This window comes from Piliocolobus tephrosceles, chromosome 16, assembly GCF_002776525.5.
Source record: "Piliocolobus tephrosceles isolate RC106 chromosome 16, ASM277652v3, whole genome shotgun sequence".
Classification (NCBI taxonomy): domain Eukaryota; kingdom Metazoa; phylum Chordata; class Mammalia; order Primates; family Cercopithecidae; genus Piliocolobus; species Piliocolobus tephrosceles.
In genome coordinates, this window is record NC_045449.1 from 8,875,127 (window position 1) to 8,887,886 (window position 12,760).

Below are 12,760 nucleotides of genomic sequence, written 5' to 3' on the forward strand. Positions count from 1 at the left end.
TCATGCCTGTAATCTCAACACTTTCGGAGGCCGAGGCAGGTGGATCACTTGAGGCCAGGAGTTCGAGACCAGCCTGACCAACATGGCAAAACCCCGTCTCTACTAAAAATACAAAAATTAGTCAGGCATGGTGGTGCACACCTGTAATCCCAACTACTTGGGAGGCTGAGACTCTGCCTCAAAAAAAAAAAAAAAAAAAAAAAGGAGACATATTTCATGTAACTAGAATTTCACCTGCTGCATGGTGTCAGTTGGGGATCTCAATCTATCTTTTCCCAAATGTTTTAGTCAATTCTGTCAATTTTCCCTAAACCATTTAATAAATCTTACTGATGTAATTGTATCATATATTAAATTTTGTTTATGCCTTTGAATAATATCCATCATTTTTAGCTGCATTATACTCCTTCTGGTAGACCTCCATAACTTATTAGTTTCTTAGTTTCTTTTGAGATGGAGTCTTGCTCTGTCGCCAGGCTGGAATGTAGTGATGCAGTATTGGCTCACTGCAACCTCTGCCTCCTGGGTTCAACCAATTCTCGTGCCTCAGCCTCCCAAGTAGCTGGGATTACAGGCACACACCACCAAGCCCAGCTACTTTTTGTATTTTTTTTTAGTAGAGATGGGGTTTCACCATGTTGGCCAGGATGATCTCGATCTCTGGACCTCATGATCCACCCGCCTTGGCTTCCCAATGTACTGGGATTACAGGCATGAGCCACCATGCCCAGCATCTTATTAGTTTCATTGTGGACATTCAAGATTATTTTCTTGGTATTTTACATATTTTGCAATGAACACTATTATGCAGCACATTCCTTTTTCTATAATTTTGATTATTTATCTAGAAAAGAGTTCAAGAAGTGTAGTCAACAAAGACTGTCAACATGTTTATAGACTTTTATGACCTTTGAGACATATTGTCATATTGCTTTCCAAAAGGATTTTGCCATTTATGCTATCTATCTATATATATAAAAGTACCAGTTTCACCATGCTCTTCCTGCATTGGTTTTTATCTTTTTTAACAAAAAGAGAGAGAGAGAGAGAAATAGGGTATTGCACAGGCTGGAGTGCAGTGGCATGATCTTGGCTCAATGCAGCCTTGACCTCCTGGGCTCAAGCAATCCTGCCTCAGTCTCCCAAGTAGCTGAGATTACAGGTGCACACCACCACAACCAGCTACTTTTTGTATTTTTTGTAGAGACGAGGTCTTGCTATGTTGCCCAGGCTGGTCTTGAACTCCTGGGCTCAAGCATTTCACCCACCTGAGTCTCTCAAAGTGCTTGGATTATGGCACAAGCCACTGTACCTGGCCTTACCTTTTGTTTTTTAGCTAATTTGTTAGGCAAAGTTTGTCTCATTATGGTTTTCATTTGCATTCATTTTATTATCACTTTTTCATATTAGTTTACAACTTCTATTTATCCCTTTGTGAACTGCCTCTCTGATATACCTACCACACCTACCACACCACATGCACACATGTGCACACCACACGATTTAGAATTCATTGGTCAGAAAGTTTCTCGGTCCATTTTGGAACTCGTGGGGGTTGGAGATACAAAGAAAGCCCCATCATGTCTTCTGTGCTAGATGAGCTCAGTAGGCTCAAATTGAGAATTCTCCTTCTCTTTACCCTTAATACACAATGTGTCTACCAAGCCTTGCAGATCAGACCTTTCTATGAGACCCTCCTGTATTGCTACATGGTGGTCTAGACTTTCCATTTGGGTTTATATGTTATGCACTCCAGAGGTGGTTCAGCTCTTCTGAGCTGGTTGGCTTATGATGAGGGTTAAAAAGTACAGGCGCAGTGGCTCAAGCCTGTAATCCCAGCACTTTGGGAGGCCGAGACGGCAGATCATGAGGTCAGGAGATCGAGACCATCCTGGCTAACACAGTGAAACCCCGTCTCTACTAAAAAATACAAAAAACTAGCCGGGCGACGTGGCAGGCGCCTGTAGTCCCAGCTACTCGGGAGGCTGAGGCAGAAGAATGGTGTAAACCCGGGAGGCGGAGCTTGCAGTGAGCTGAGATCCAGCCACTGCACTCCAGCCTGGGCGACAAAGCCAGACTCCGTCTCAAAAAAAAAAAAAAAAAAAAAAGTACCAGGTAAATACTGGGGTCAGAACTGTGAAACTTTGGGCATCTTCTTACAGGGATAGGTAACTGAGAGTGAAAATGACATGTTTTCCAAATCACATGTATTTAAAATAATTAAAACACACACACACACACCTCATAAAAGATAATTCTTTATAAAAGAGAATTCTTTATACAAATCCTCCTCTGGGACTCACAGCTATTCTGGAACCCAAGCCCAGCTCAGCACTAAACACATTCCTCTTCTTTGTCATGAAAGTCATTGATTGAACAATGAGAGGAGGCCTCAGTTTACCCTTCCGATCAGTTTTCTCTTTCGTGTCTTTGTTTTTATGGATCTTTTGGAAGAAAGGAATTGGGTGAAGTGTCTTCTCCCTCCCTAGTCAATAGTTGGCCTTACCAGCCATGTCTGTAGCTGAACTCAGGACCCTAGTTCGTGTATTATGTGTTCTTACGGAATGCACCCCTTCCTAGAAACCCCTCATATGCAAGCACTACCGAAACACAAAATGCACAGGTTCCCAGGGCCTTTGCCAAGCCCCTCTGGAGGTCCAGGCACCCAGGAATGATGTTCTCTGGGACCTATTTCTCCACTCTACGAGGTCGACCCCAGCTCTGCCCTTCAGTTCCTGACTCGCCCTCACCTCTCGGGTCTTCTGCAGGATCTGCTCAAGGAGGATAAGGAAGTGACCCGGGTCTCTGCTGACCAGCTCCTGCAGGCTCCAGCAGTTCAGACACAGCCCAGCTTGAAAAGGAGAGAGAGGCAAGGGGGTCAGTTCTGGTGTCTTCCGGCCACACTCAGGTAGGGGTTGTAGAGAAGGGGCATTTACGCTGGAACATTCTTCTGCAGTATTGCACTATTGCACTGGAACACTCCTTTCTTTTTTTTTGGAGACAGAGTCTTGCTCTATCGCCCAGGCTGGAGTGCAGTGGTGCAATCTCAGTTCACTGCAACCTCCACCTCCCGGGTTCAAGCGATTCCCCTGCCTCAGCCTCCCAAGTAGCTGGGATTACAGGCACGCACAACCATGCCCGGCTAATTTTTGTATTTTAGTAGAGACGGGGTTTCAACATGTTGGCCAAGATGATCTCGATCACCTGACCTCGTGATCCGCCCGCCTTGGCCTCCCAAAGTGCAGGGATTATAGGCGTGAGCCACCGCACGGGGCCTGGAACACTCCTTTCTAAAGTAAGTGAATCTAGGAGAAGAGGCTGGATCAACACTCAACCCTACCATGCCCCATCAAGACATAATGACAAGTTCCCTGTTCCTGCATATGCAAGAGACACAGGGATTGGAGATGTGGGCTGGGATCCGCGTTAGAGGACAATGAGCTCACCACGACTCTGCTCCCTGTGGGAGCACCAGTTCTTCCACAACCTCCTCTGCCCTGGTTTCCTACAGTGGGTTCTGCTACCTATGAGTTACAGGGAGGTTAGAACAGAGGCAGAAATTGCTGGAAGAATACAGAGAGGAGCCATGGTGAGTTCCGTCCCAAGACACAAGACTGAGTCTACAGCAGCCATGGAGCTTCCCAGGAGCGGCAATGGAGCCCAGGAAGGGGAAGCTAAATGAGTTCTATTTTAAAAGCTGCCATGAGCACTGTGTCACTCTGTAACTTCCCCAGACTTTCTTATTTTGTCAATCTCTGTTTCCCTGCAGTCAGCAAGGGTAAACCCCTAAAAATTAAAGGGACGGCCCGGGGCGGAGGAGCAGGGAGGGGCTGTGTGTGTGTGTGTGAGGAGTGGGGAGTAAGAGCCCCAGGAGTGGAAATGGATTGAACTTAAACTTCGTGGAGCTCAAGCTCCAGGACCTCTCACGTGTACAGGCTCCCTCCAAAGTTCTGGAGGCTTCTAACAATGTGTCCACGTGGTCACAGGTTGTCAGAAAATTTGCAAAGATCAGATATTTTTATATTCTTTTGCTTAACGATATCCCTCTCCCCAGCCCTATGAGCTTAGCCTCCATCAAAACCTGGGTAGGAGGCAAGAAAGAAAACTACCATTTATTGACCACCTACTATGTGCCAATACAGTGCTAGGCCTCTGAATACATTATCTTCATTGAGGCTCCCACTGTCCCTTCAGGAAAGTGGTTCCATTGTTATTATTCCCATTTTGCAGACAAGGCAAGTAGGGCCAGGGTCCTGGGAGGGTGAGTGGCTTGCGTAGGGTTGTAAAGCCAATGGGAGATAGCTTTAATCCAGGTCTGTCTCATTCCAAAGGCCAAGGACAGCCTCTCAGAGGAAGCGACATTTGAGCTGAGACCTGGATGAGAAGGAGCCAGCTATGTGCAGTTCCCAGGGAAGAATTCCAGGCAGCAAGTGCAAAGGTGCTGGGGTAGGGAGGGACCAGGTATGTTCAAGGAGCACTGGGTGGCTACTCACGGAGAAATTCGGGAGGCCAGTGAGATACGGGGCATGAAAAAGCTCTACAAGCATAAGGAATTATTTACAGCCAGGCGCCAGCCTTCAGAGACACAACTGCCCAGGACTGCAGACATCCTATTTCTCAGTCCTGGGAGATGGAAACACAGAGCCCTCCCGCTCTCCGCAGCTCTGCTGAGTGTTCCCTTACTCTACAGGGAAGAGAAGGATAGGACTATGAGGGAACCAGAAACAAACGAACGGGAGAATTCTGGGGACAGCTACCCGTGGATTCCCAGCTGCTTTTTCAGAACCAGCAGTTGTGGTTTTCTAAGCAGATTCAATGGATTCTTCCAGAAGCAAAAGGCAGCCCTGAGTAGGATGAGGAAGATGCCATGGGAGGAGGGAGAAAGTGCCGGATACTGAGGTTTGACATCAAGTGTTGTGCCGGGCACCTGCCCAGGTGAAGCCTGGGGCTTGCCCAAGTCACACAGACAGGGTTTGACCTAGAATCTACCAGCTTCCATGCCTGGTCCAGTGTCCACCGTGGCCCCTGAGGCTTCCTTGAGCCCTCAAACACCTCCCTGGCTCCCTCAGACCTACCTGACCAGGAGGTGGAGCGGCGGCCGAGGCTGAGTCCGTGCAGGCAGCGTTCCAGGGCATGCTGGATGCGGTCCTCCGTGCATGTCGTGGCCCCTGGCTGCATCCTGGGTCATTGCCTGCATGGGGGACAGACACCGGTCAGCTTGTCAAGCTCCTTTCCCAGAGAGCACCTGGTCCAGTAAGGACAAGGGACGCTCACAGTGCAGCGCGATCAGCCCAGCCCAGCTATAGCTCAGGTGCTGTGGAAACAGCACCAGGGGCCTTACAGCTGCCTCCAGGGTAGGAACGGCGTCTGGAGGGCCACATCTGAGTGGCAGGCCAGAGCACCCCTGCAGCAGAACAGGACAGAGGTGTGGGAAGTAAGGGGTCAGGGATGGGAGCAGAGAAGTGGAAAGGGACCTGCCTTCCCCACTGGGCAGTGGGGAGCATTGCCAAGTACCCAGGGAGTGGTCAGACCCCGATGGGCTGGGCAGGAAGACCCTGAGGGGAAAATCAGAATCACCTGGAGGACTTTTTCTGAATTTCCAGGGCTGTGTTTTCCAAACCTCCAGGGATGGGGCAGGGAGCGTGTTCCTGATGAGAAGGCCACAGGAACTCCCTCAACATGCTTGGAGGGAGCTCCCTCTGATTGGGTGCCCAGGTCACAGGCACCCGTTTCCTTTCTGCCCTAATCTCCACTTTTGCCATTTTTCTTTCCTTCCCCTGGAGCTTGGCAATGTTACCTGTCATTCAAAGACCTACCTTGCCCTCCTTCCTCATCCTACTGAGGAGAATCCAAGGGGTGGTTAGCTGAGCTGGAAAGTCACTGAAGTGGGAATTTCAGGAGGGTTTTAGCCCCGTATGGGGAACTGAGAGCCCCCAGCAAGGCCAGCCCAGCTTCTTAGTTATGTATGAGGGCTCCCAGGTCTCTGGAGAAGCCATGGAAGGTGATTTGGCAGAGTGAGTAAGCTTGGCTCTGGCATCCAACAGACTTACACTCAAACCTGGACTCTGATATTTGCTTAACTACGTGACTTTGGGCAAATACTTTAACTTTTCCAAACTTCCGTTGACTGATCTGTAAAATGGGATGACAGTGGTGCTAAAGCCTCATGGGGCTCTTGGGAAGATAAAATGCCGTGGCAGATGCGCTGAGTAAGCCTCCAACACGCGACAGCTGTCCTGCTACAGTCATTGCCATCATCGCCCCTGGCCCCAGGGCATGTCACTGCACTCACCCCTTCTGGGCAGACCCCTTCACTGGCCAGTCAGGCCAGGCTGTAGAGGGATGCCGAGAAAGCTGCAGTTCAGCTCTGGAAGCCAGAAGAGGAAGCACAGAGCTCAGAGCTGAGCCATGCAAATGACATACAAAGAAGGATAAAATCCTAACCTGGGTTCAGCTGTGCGGCTGGAGTATTCAGCTTACGGAGGTCCCACACAAGCAAATCCTCCTGTCTCCCCAGCCTGGGAGGCACCACTGGCCAAGTGAAAACTAAGCCCTTTGTGAGCTCTCCAGCATCCTTTCACAGTGTCTGTGGTAGGCTACGCATACCAAAGCCGGACGGTGCAGCAGCGGGCACACAGGAAGCAGCACACGCACCTTGGTTCCATCACAGGTTCACTGACTGTCTGCCATGTGCAGGCACTAGGGAGACAGCAGTGAACCAAGCAGCTGCGCTCCTTGGTGGGAGACACAGACGCTGAGCAATGGAACAAAGAAAGACGTGATTCCAGAAAGTGAAACATGCTGTAAAGGATAGTGCTGGGAGTGGGACAAGTGGGGACCCCGCTACAGGGTGTGGGGGGTCAGGGAGGCCTCTCTAAAGAAGGGACATTTAAGCTGGATGAGGAAGCCAGGACAAGTGATGGGGAAGAGTGTTGGAGAAAGGAGAGCCAGCCCATGCCATGGTCTGGGTGCAGGAATTAGCTCGCTGAGGACCTAGACCCAGGAGCATAGGCCAGGGTGCTGGGCTGGCCGAGGAGACAGACTAACCCATTAGGTCCCATGCCTTCTGGCTGTGGAGGTGAAGAGCTGAGTTCAGAAAACCTTTCACGGGTGGCTGGGTGCGGTGGCTCATGCCTGTAATCCCAGCACTTTGGGAGGCCAAGGTGGGCGGATCACTTGAGGTCAGGATTTCGAAACCAGCCTGGCCAATACGCTGAAACCCCATCTCTACTAAAAAAGATTTTTAAAAATTAGCCAGGCGTGGTGGTGGGCACCTGTAATCCCAGTCACCCGGGAGGCTGAGGCAGGAGAATCGCTTGAACCCGGGAGGCGGAGGTTGCAGTAAGTCGACATCACACCACTGCACCCCAGCCTGGGTGGCAGAGCGAGATTCCGTCTCAAAAAGAAAAAAAAAAAGATAGAAAACCTTTCACTGGTGACTCAAGACCTTGGGTGTGTCCATTAGCAGCACCTGGATGCTCAGTGACATCCTGAGGCCCTTCTGTGTGACTTTTGCAGTTGCCTTTGGGGCTTCTGTTTAACACCTCCACAGGCAGCTCAGGTAGTGAGTCCACTGACCCTGAGCCAGACTGGGCAGACCCCTCCCTGACCTGGGATTATGCTGGTACCTGGCATGGATGAGCATCTGTGGGGACTGACACCTGTGATGAAGGCTCATCTTTCTGCCTCCCACGGCAGCCCGACCACAAGACTCTCTGGAGGTGGGTCCTATTCCAGCTCACAGCTAATGGCACCTGCTGGAGGAGGTAGAACACCAGGCACCTTCACATGGATGAGCCTGGGGCATAAACGGCTAGCCCAGATGTCATCAACAACCCTTTGTCCTCAGGCTGAGATCTCCCAGGTTACCCCCAGGGCAGGTTCTTGGAGGGAGCTCAGAGACCTCATTTTACAGAAGGGGAGGCTGAGGTCCAGTGAGGATAAGGGGCTTGTTCAAGGCAACTGGGAGAGAGTTGCCACTGGTATAAACAGACAAGGGGATCAGGGAGGACTTTTTATTTTCAAATTGTGGCTGAGACCCAATTCTAGGGACAAAAAGTACTAAATGCTCTGCATTCTAAAGTTCTAAGAGCCATGGAGTATTGTCAAGGATGTGGGCGTAACCACCCCGGTGGGCTTGCTGGGAGGTGTCAGTCCAGAACCAGCACAGTGACCCGCCAACCCCTGTCATTATAAGATTAGGAAGAGAAAAATGGTCTTCAACCATTCTGGAAGGTTCTTCCTTCTCTCCCCAAAGCTGAGGGCAGAGGGCTCTCAGTGAAGTCCTGACACAGACTGGGATGCCCAAAGGTGAGGGTGCTGCCCTTTTTTCCTCACTTGCCTGCTCCTGTGCTGCCTGTGAGCCATGGCAGGGCTGAGACAAGGGGCAGAGGGGGCATCTTGCAGACCCACTGTTGGACAAGTCAAAGACTTGAGCTCCATATTGGAGTGAGAGGTGAAACAAAAGCAGGACTTGAGCCATTTGTTGTTACTTTTCTAGAGGGCTGCCAGCAAGGTGAGGGAAACCTATCAGAAGGAGGCTGAAGGCTGGACCAATTTGCAGGAAGCTGGATGGGGCAGATTGAAGATGGGAAATTGGCGGCACAGAGAGGTTAAACAGCTTGCCTAAAATCACACAGCTAGGAGATGGCAAAGCCAGAGTATAAACCCAGGGAGTCTGGGGTTTCAACCACTAGAATACATTGCCCCTCAGCACAGTCAGAGGCAGTTACTGGAAGAAAAATAAAACCAATTCACGTCTCTACTTCAACAAGTGAAGACTTGATTTTGCTTTAAGAGGTAGGCTGGGCATGTCTGTAATCCCAGACGGAGAGACGGGGAGAGGGAGCCCAGCCAGGGGACCCTCAGTCGTGCTGCCCTGGGGGTTAACCCAGCACACCGGGTTCACCACCCAGCCGTTTGAACGCTCATTTCCGTCTGAGTCAGTCATCAGCTGTTTCTTATGACTTGTCAGCAGAACCTCACGGCTTTGGGGCAGAGGTGACGGGGGAAGGCAGTGGCACCAGCTCTCCCAGCATGACGCCTTTTTTCAAAAGCTGGGCAAGCAGGGCCTGGCTTCCCTGGCATTGCTTTCCCAAGACCCCTCCCTATCTTGTTGAGAAAAGCTCCCATTGTAAAATTCCAGCGGCTGCCGGGAATGCCCGCCCCCCAACCACCACCAATTCCCCTGCCAGTGGTGAGGTGGTGTTGAAACATCCAACGACGGGGCCTTCCCTCATCTCCAAGTTCCTCTTCTGAGCCAGCAAACAGGATTCATACTGCTTGCTGGGGACCCTGCATGGGGCGGATAGGCCTGGAGTTGGGGTGGGTTGATGGGACCCCAGAGGGCACAGAGAGAGCCAGTCCTGCTTCCACCTTTTCTTCCCATGTTGATAGGATGTCATGATGCAGAGGGCTCATCTTCCCTTTGGTGCAGCGCTGGTCAGAGAAGGTGTGGGGTCCGCCCGGGTCCAGCTTCCCCAGGCAGCCCACGATGGGGCAGGGAGGAGACCCTCTTGGGAGTTTCTAAACAGCGATGAAGGGAGGAGTTAGAGGGCCCACATCTCATATGGAGGGGGCCTCCAGGTTCTGGCTGGCTCTCCACATTGCTTTCCTGGTGTTCTGGAATATTCTAGGCCCATGCAGTGCTGGGCTGACCCAGCCTGCTTCTGTCCTGGATGACTCCTCCCTCTCCTGCTTCCTACCCTCCAAGACTTGACTCTCCCTTCTCTGCCCCACTCCCTTCCTCAGGCCTTCATAAAGCAGAATCTCCACGGTGACCTACGTAAAAGAATTCTTCGCAACACAGGAAGGATACACTGGAAACTAAGGAGATTGATTAGTTACTCTAGGAGGTGGAGGTGAGAAAAGGGTGGACAGGATCAAGGAATGAAACTGGAGATGAGGGAGGAACAGCACTTCTCTGAGGATTATCTGTGTGTATAGCTTTAATGTTTAGAACCATGGCGATATTTTACATACCCAAAATTAAATAAATACTTGAAATCAACCAGGATATGGGGGCAGGGGACCGAAAATGGGAGACAAGCAATAACACATTAACCTAACTGTATAATCAGTTACTGACATAACCACACTGAGGCGGATAGGCAATGAAAGAACTAACCTAAGTAACTTTGTAAAATGGTACTTTGACTGGATACTGGTCAAAAACAAAAATAAAAACTATAGACAAATACTGTTTTCCAGTTATTAAATATGTTTCTCATATGAATGTGAGTTAAAAATTATAAAAGTTCAGGACTGGGCATGGTGGCTCACACCTGTAATCCCAGCACTTTGGGAGGCCAAGGCGGGTGGATCACCTGAGGTCAGGAGTTCAAGACTGGCCTGACCAACATTGCGAAACAATGTCTCTATTAAAAATACAAAAATTAGCCAGGCGTGGTGGTGGGCACCTGTAGTCCCAGCTACTCGAGTGGCTGAGACAGAAGAATTGCTTGTACCCAGGAGGCGGAGGTTGCAGTGAGCTGAGATTGTGCCACTGCACTCCAGCCTAGGTGACAGAGCGAGACTCCATGTCAAAAAAAAAAAGAAAAAAATCTGAAAGTTCTTTATGTGTACACTAGGATTAGGCAGATACGTGAATAAACCATAGATAAGGAGAGCTAAAGAAAGAAGTGACACAAATAAAGAAGGGGGAAAGCTGGAATGAACCTTGTGGAGTTAGACCAGACTTGAAAGAATCAGTATGAACTCATGGTTTTTAGTGTACATACAGATAGATACATATAGAAAAATTTTAAAAAGATGTGTGTGCTCGGATTAATACACATACATTTTCTAGTTCTGTCTACAGAGAAAGCCCAGAGGCAATGACATTCCAGTAGCAACAAGCTACTTCCGTCCTAGATGACCTTTCTTCCCATGGGCTGAACTGTGTGATTTGGGTTTTAAGACCCATCTGCCCAGCCCCTGCTGTGATGGCCAAGCTGGCTATGCCATGAACCAGGAGTGAGTCATCCCGCTCACTCATTATGTGTCCCACACGGTAATGGATGCAAACCCAAGATGCAAATGAACGTTCTCAGCCAACACCACTTCTGCCCATTCCTGTCTTTACGGGGGTGTCCTTGAGATCTAGTACCCAGATCTTGGCTTCTAAATACCATTCTCCAATAAAAGGAACCAGAGCTCCTTAGAGACATGGCTGATCCTAGGATTGAAACAGGAAATATACAACATAAACCCAGCACATCTTGTAGTGCCAGAAAATAAGTTAATATTTGAAAAGCCATGGGGAGTGTCAAAAGGACATAGGGACTAACCTGAAGGAGCTTCCAATGGCCACAGCTGGGACAATGTGAATGAACAAAGAAAGTGATGAATTATAACTCATAGATAAAATAAATATCCACAAGTCTATAGATAATTATAGATAGTTAAATGTTATAGACACTTGAATAAAAACATAAATGGAGGAGAAAGGACAGGTCTTCTTTACAAAAGAATTCCAATTAATAAACGTGAGAGGAATGAGATAAATAGAAAACTGCCACTAGGCAAACACCATGGCAATAATTGTAGATCCACTGATGAATGCTAAAAATCTGTTAGTGAAAATCTGTGGAGAAATACGATATTCGTATAGCCTCAAGGTAGTTCCCCCCAGATAATTACCACTTATAAAGGGGAAAACAAGAACCTCACAGTGGAGAAACCCAGCAGACAGCACATTCACCATATGATCAAAGTTAGCATGACCAGCAATAAGCTATATCGGCATCATGTATCCCCTGCTGTAATGCACTGAGGAGGGAAGGACATGTCACTTCTTTGTTTTTTTGTTTTGTTTTGCCAAAAACACATAACCATCATCATGAGAAAACACCATTTAAAATCCAGTTTGGAGACATTCTATATAGTGAGTATTCACCATACAGACATTCACTATGGGGAGTACTCACCAAAGTGTTCGGGTCTTCAAAGATAAGGAAAGACAGAGGAACTATCACAGATTGGTAGAGACTAAGGAGACACAAAGGCTAAATGCAATGTGGGATCCTGTACTGAATTGTAGAACAGAAAGAGAACATTAGGGGGAAAATACGCTAAGATTCAAATGAGGTCTGTCATTTAGTTAATAGTACTCTGTTAGTGATCATTTCCTGGTTTTGATAACTGCACCATGTTTACGTAAGTTGTTCATTAGAGGAAGCTGAGTGAATGGTAGACATGGCTCTAAGATCCTTTATATATTTACATAGCCTTATGCCCTTTCAGTATCTTTCCAGGCAGTTATCAAATGATTCACTACCTTACATGAACTTCTTGAACATTTGCTATTTCTTCTGTAGTCACAGTGGACCAGTGCACGGCTGGCTGCCTCAAAATCCCCCAACCTGAAGTTCCTAAACTGGGGATGAGAATTTCTGGGGCTCTGTGGGGGATTTAAGGGCTGTCTTTGAGAATGTTCAAGTTATGTTTTCATTTTAATGTCAGTCTAGATACAGTTCATAGTTAATATATTATGGAACATCTTGATGATCACCTCATGACCAAATGTTACCAGATGTCCGTGCCTTGTTTGCAGTTGTGTCATATCGTGTTGGTGTCACCTAAAAGGACAGGGCACACCATGTGTGTGCTTGGGATTTGCAAGAGCTCAAGGTTAAGCACAATGAGTTAACATAGGCAAATGTGTAGAAACATTCCTGGTGCATAATAAGCATTCAATATATGTTCTCTGTTAGCTATCAGAGTTTCTTCTTTCTCTTTCTTTCTTTCTTTCTTTCTTTCT

The 12,760-nt window shown here is 48.4% G+C and overlaps 1 protein-coding gene across 2 annotated transcripts in view; it reads right to left on the reverse strand.

Moving 5' to 3' along the window:
* Nucleotides 1–12,760, reverse strand: part of PIK3R5 (phosphoinositide-3-kinase regulatory subunit 5) — an 87,610-nt gene that overhangs the window by 26,724 nt on the left and 48,126 nt on the right. For both annotated transcript variants that reach the window (XM_023190891.3, XM_023190890.3), the window contains exons 2-3: nucleotides 5,076–5,191; nucleotides 2,751–2,851 (exon numbers count right to left, since the gene is read on the reverse strand). In XM_023190891.3, coding sequence (XP_023046659.1) covers nucleotides 2,751–2,851; nucleotides 5,076–5,178 — 204 coding nt within the window. In that variant the 5' untranslated portion in view covers nucleotides 5,179–5,191. The remainder of the gene's footprint in view (nucleotides 1–2,750; nucleotides 2,852–5,075; nucleotides 5,192–12,760) is intronic.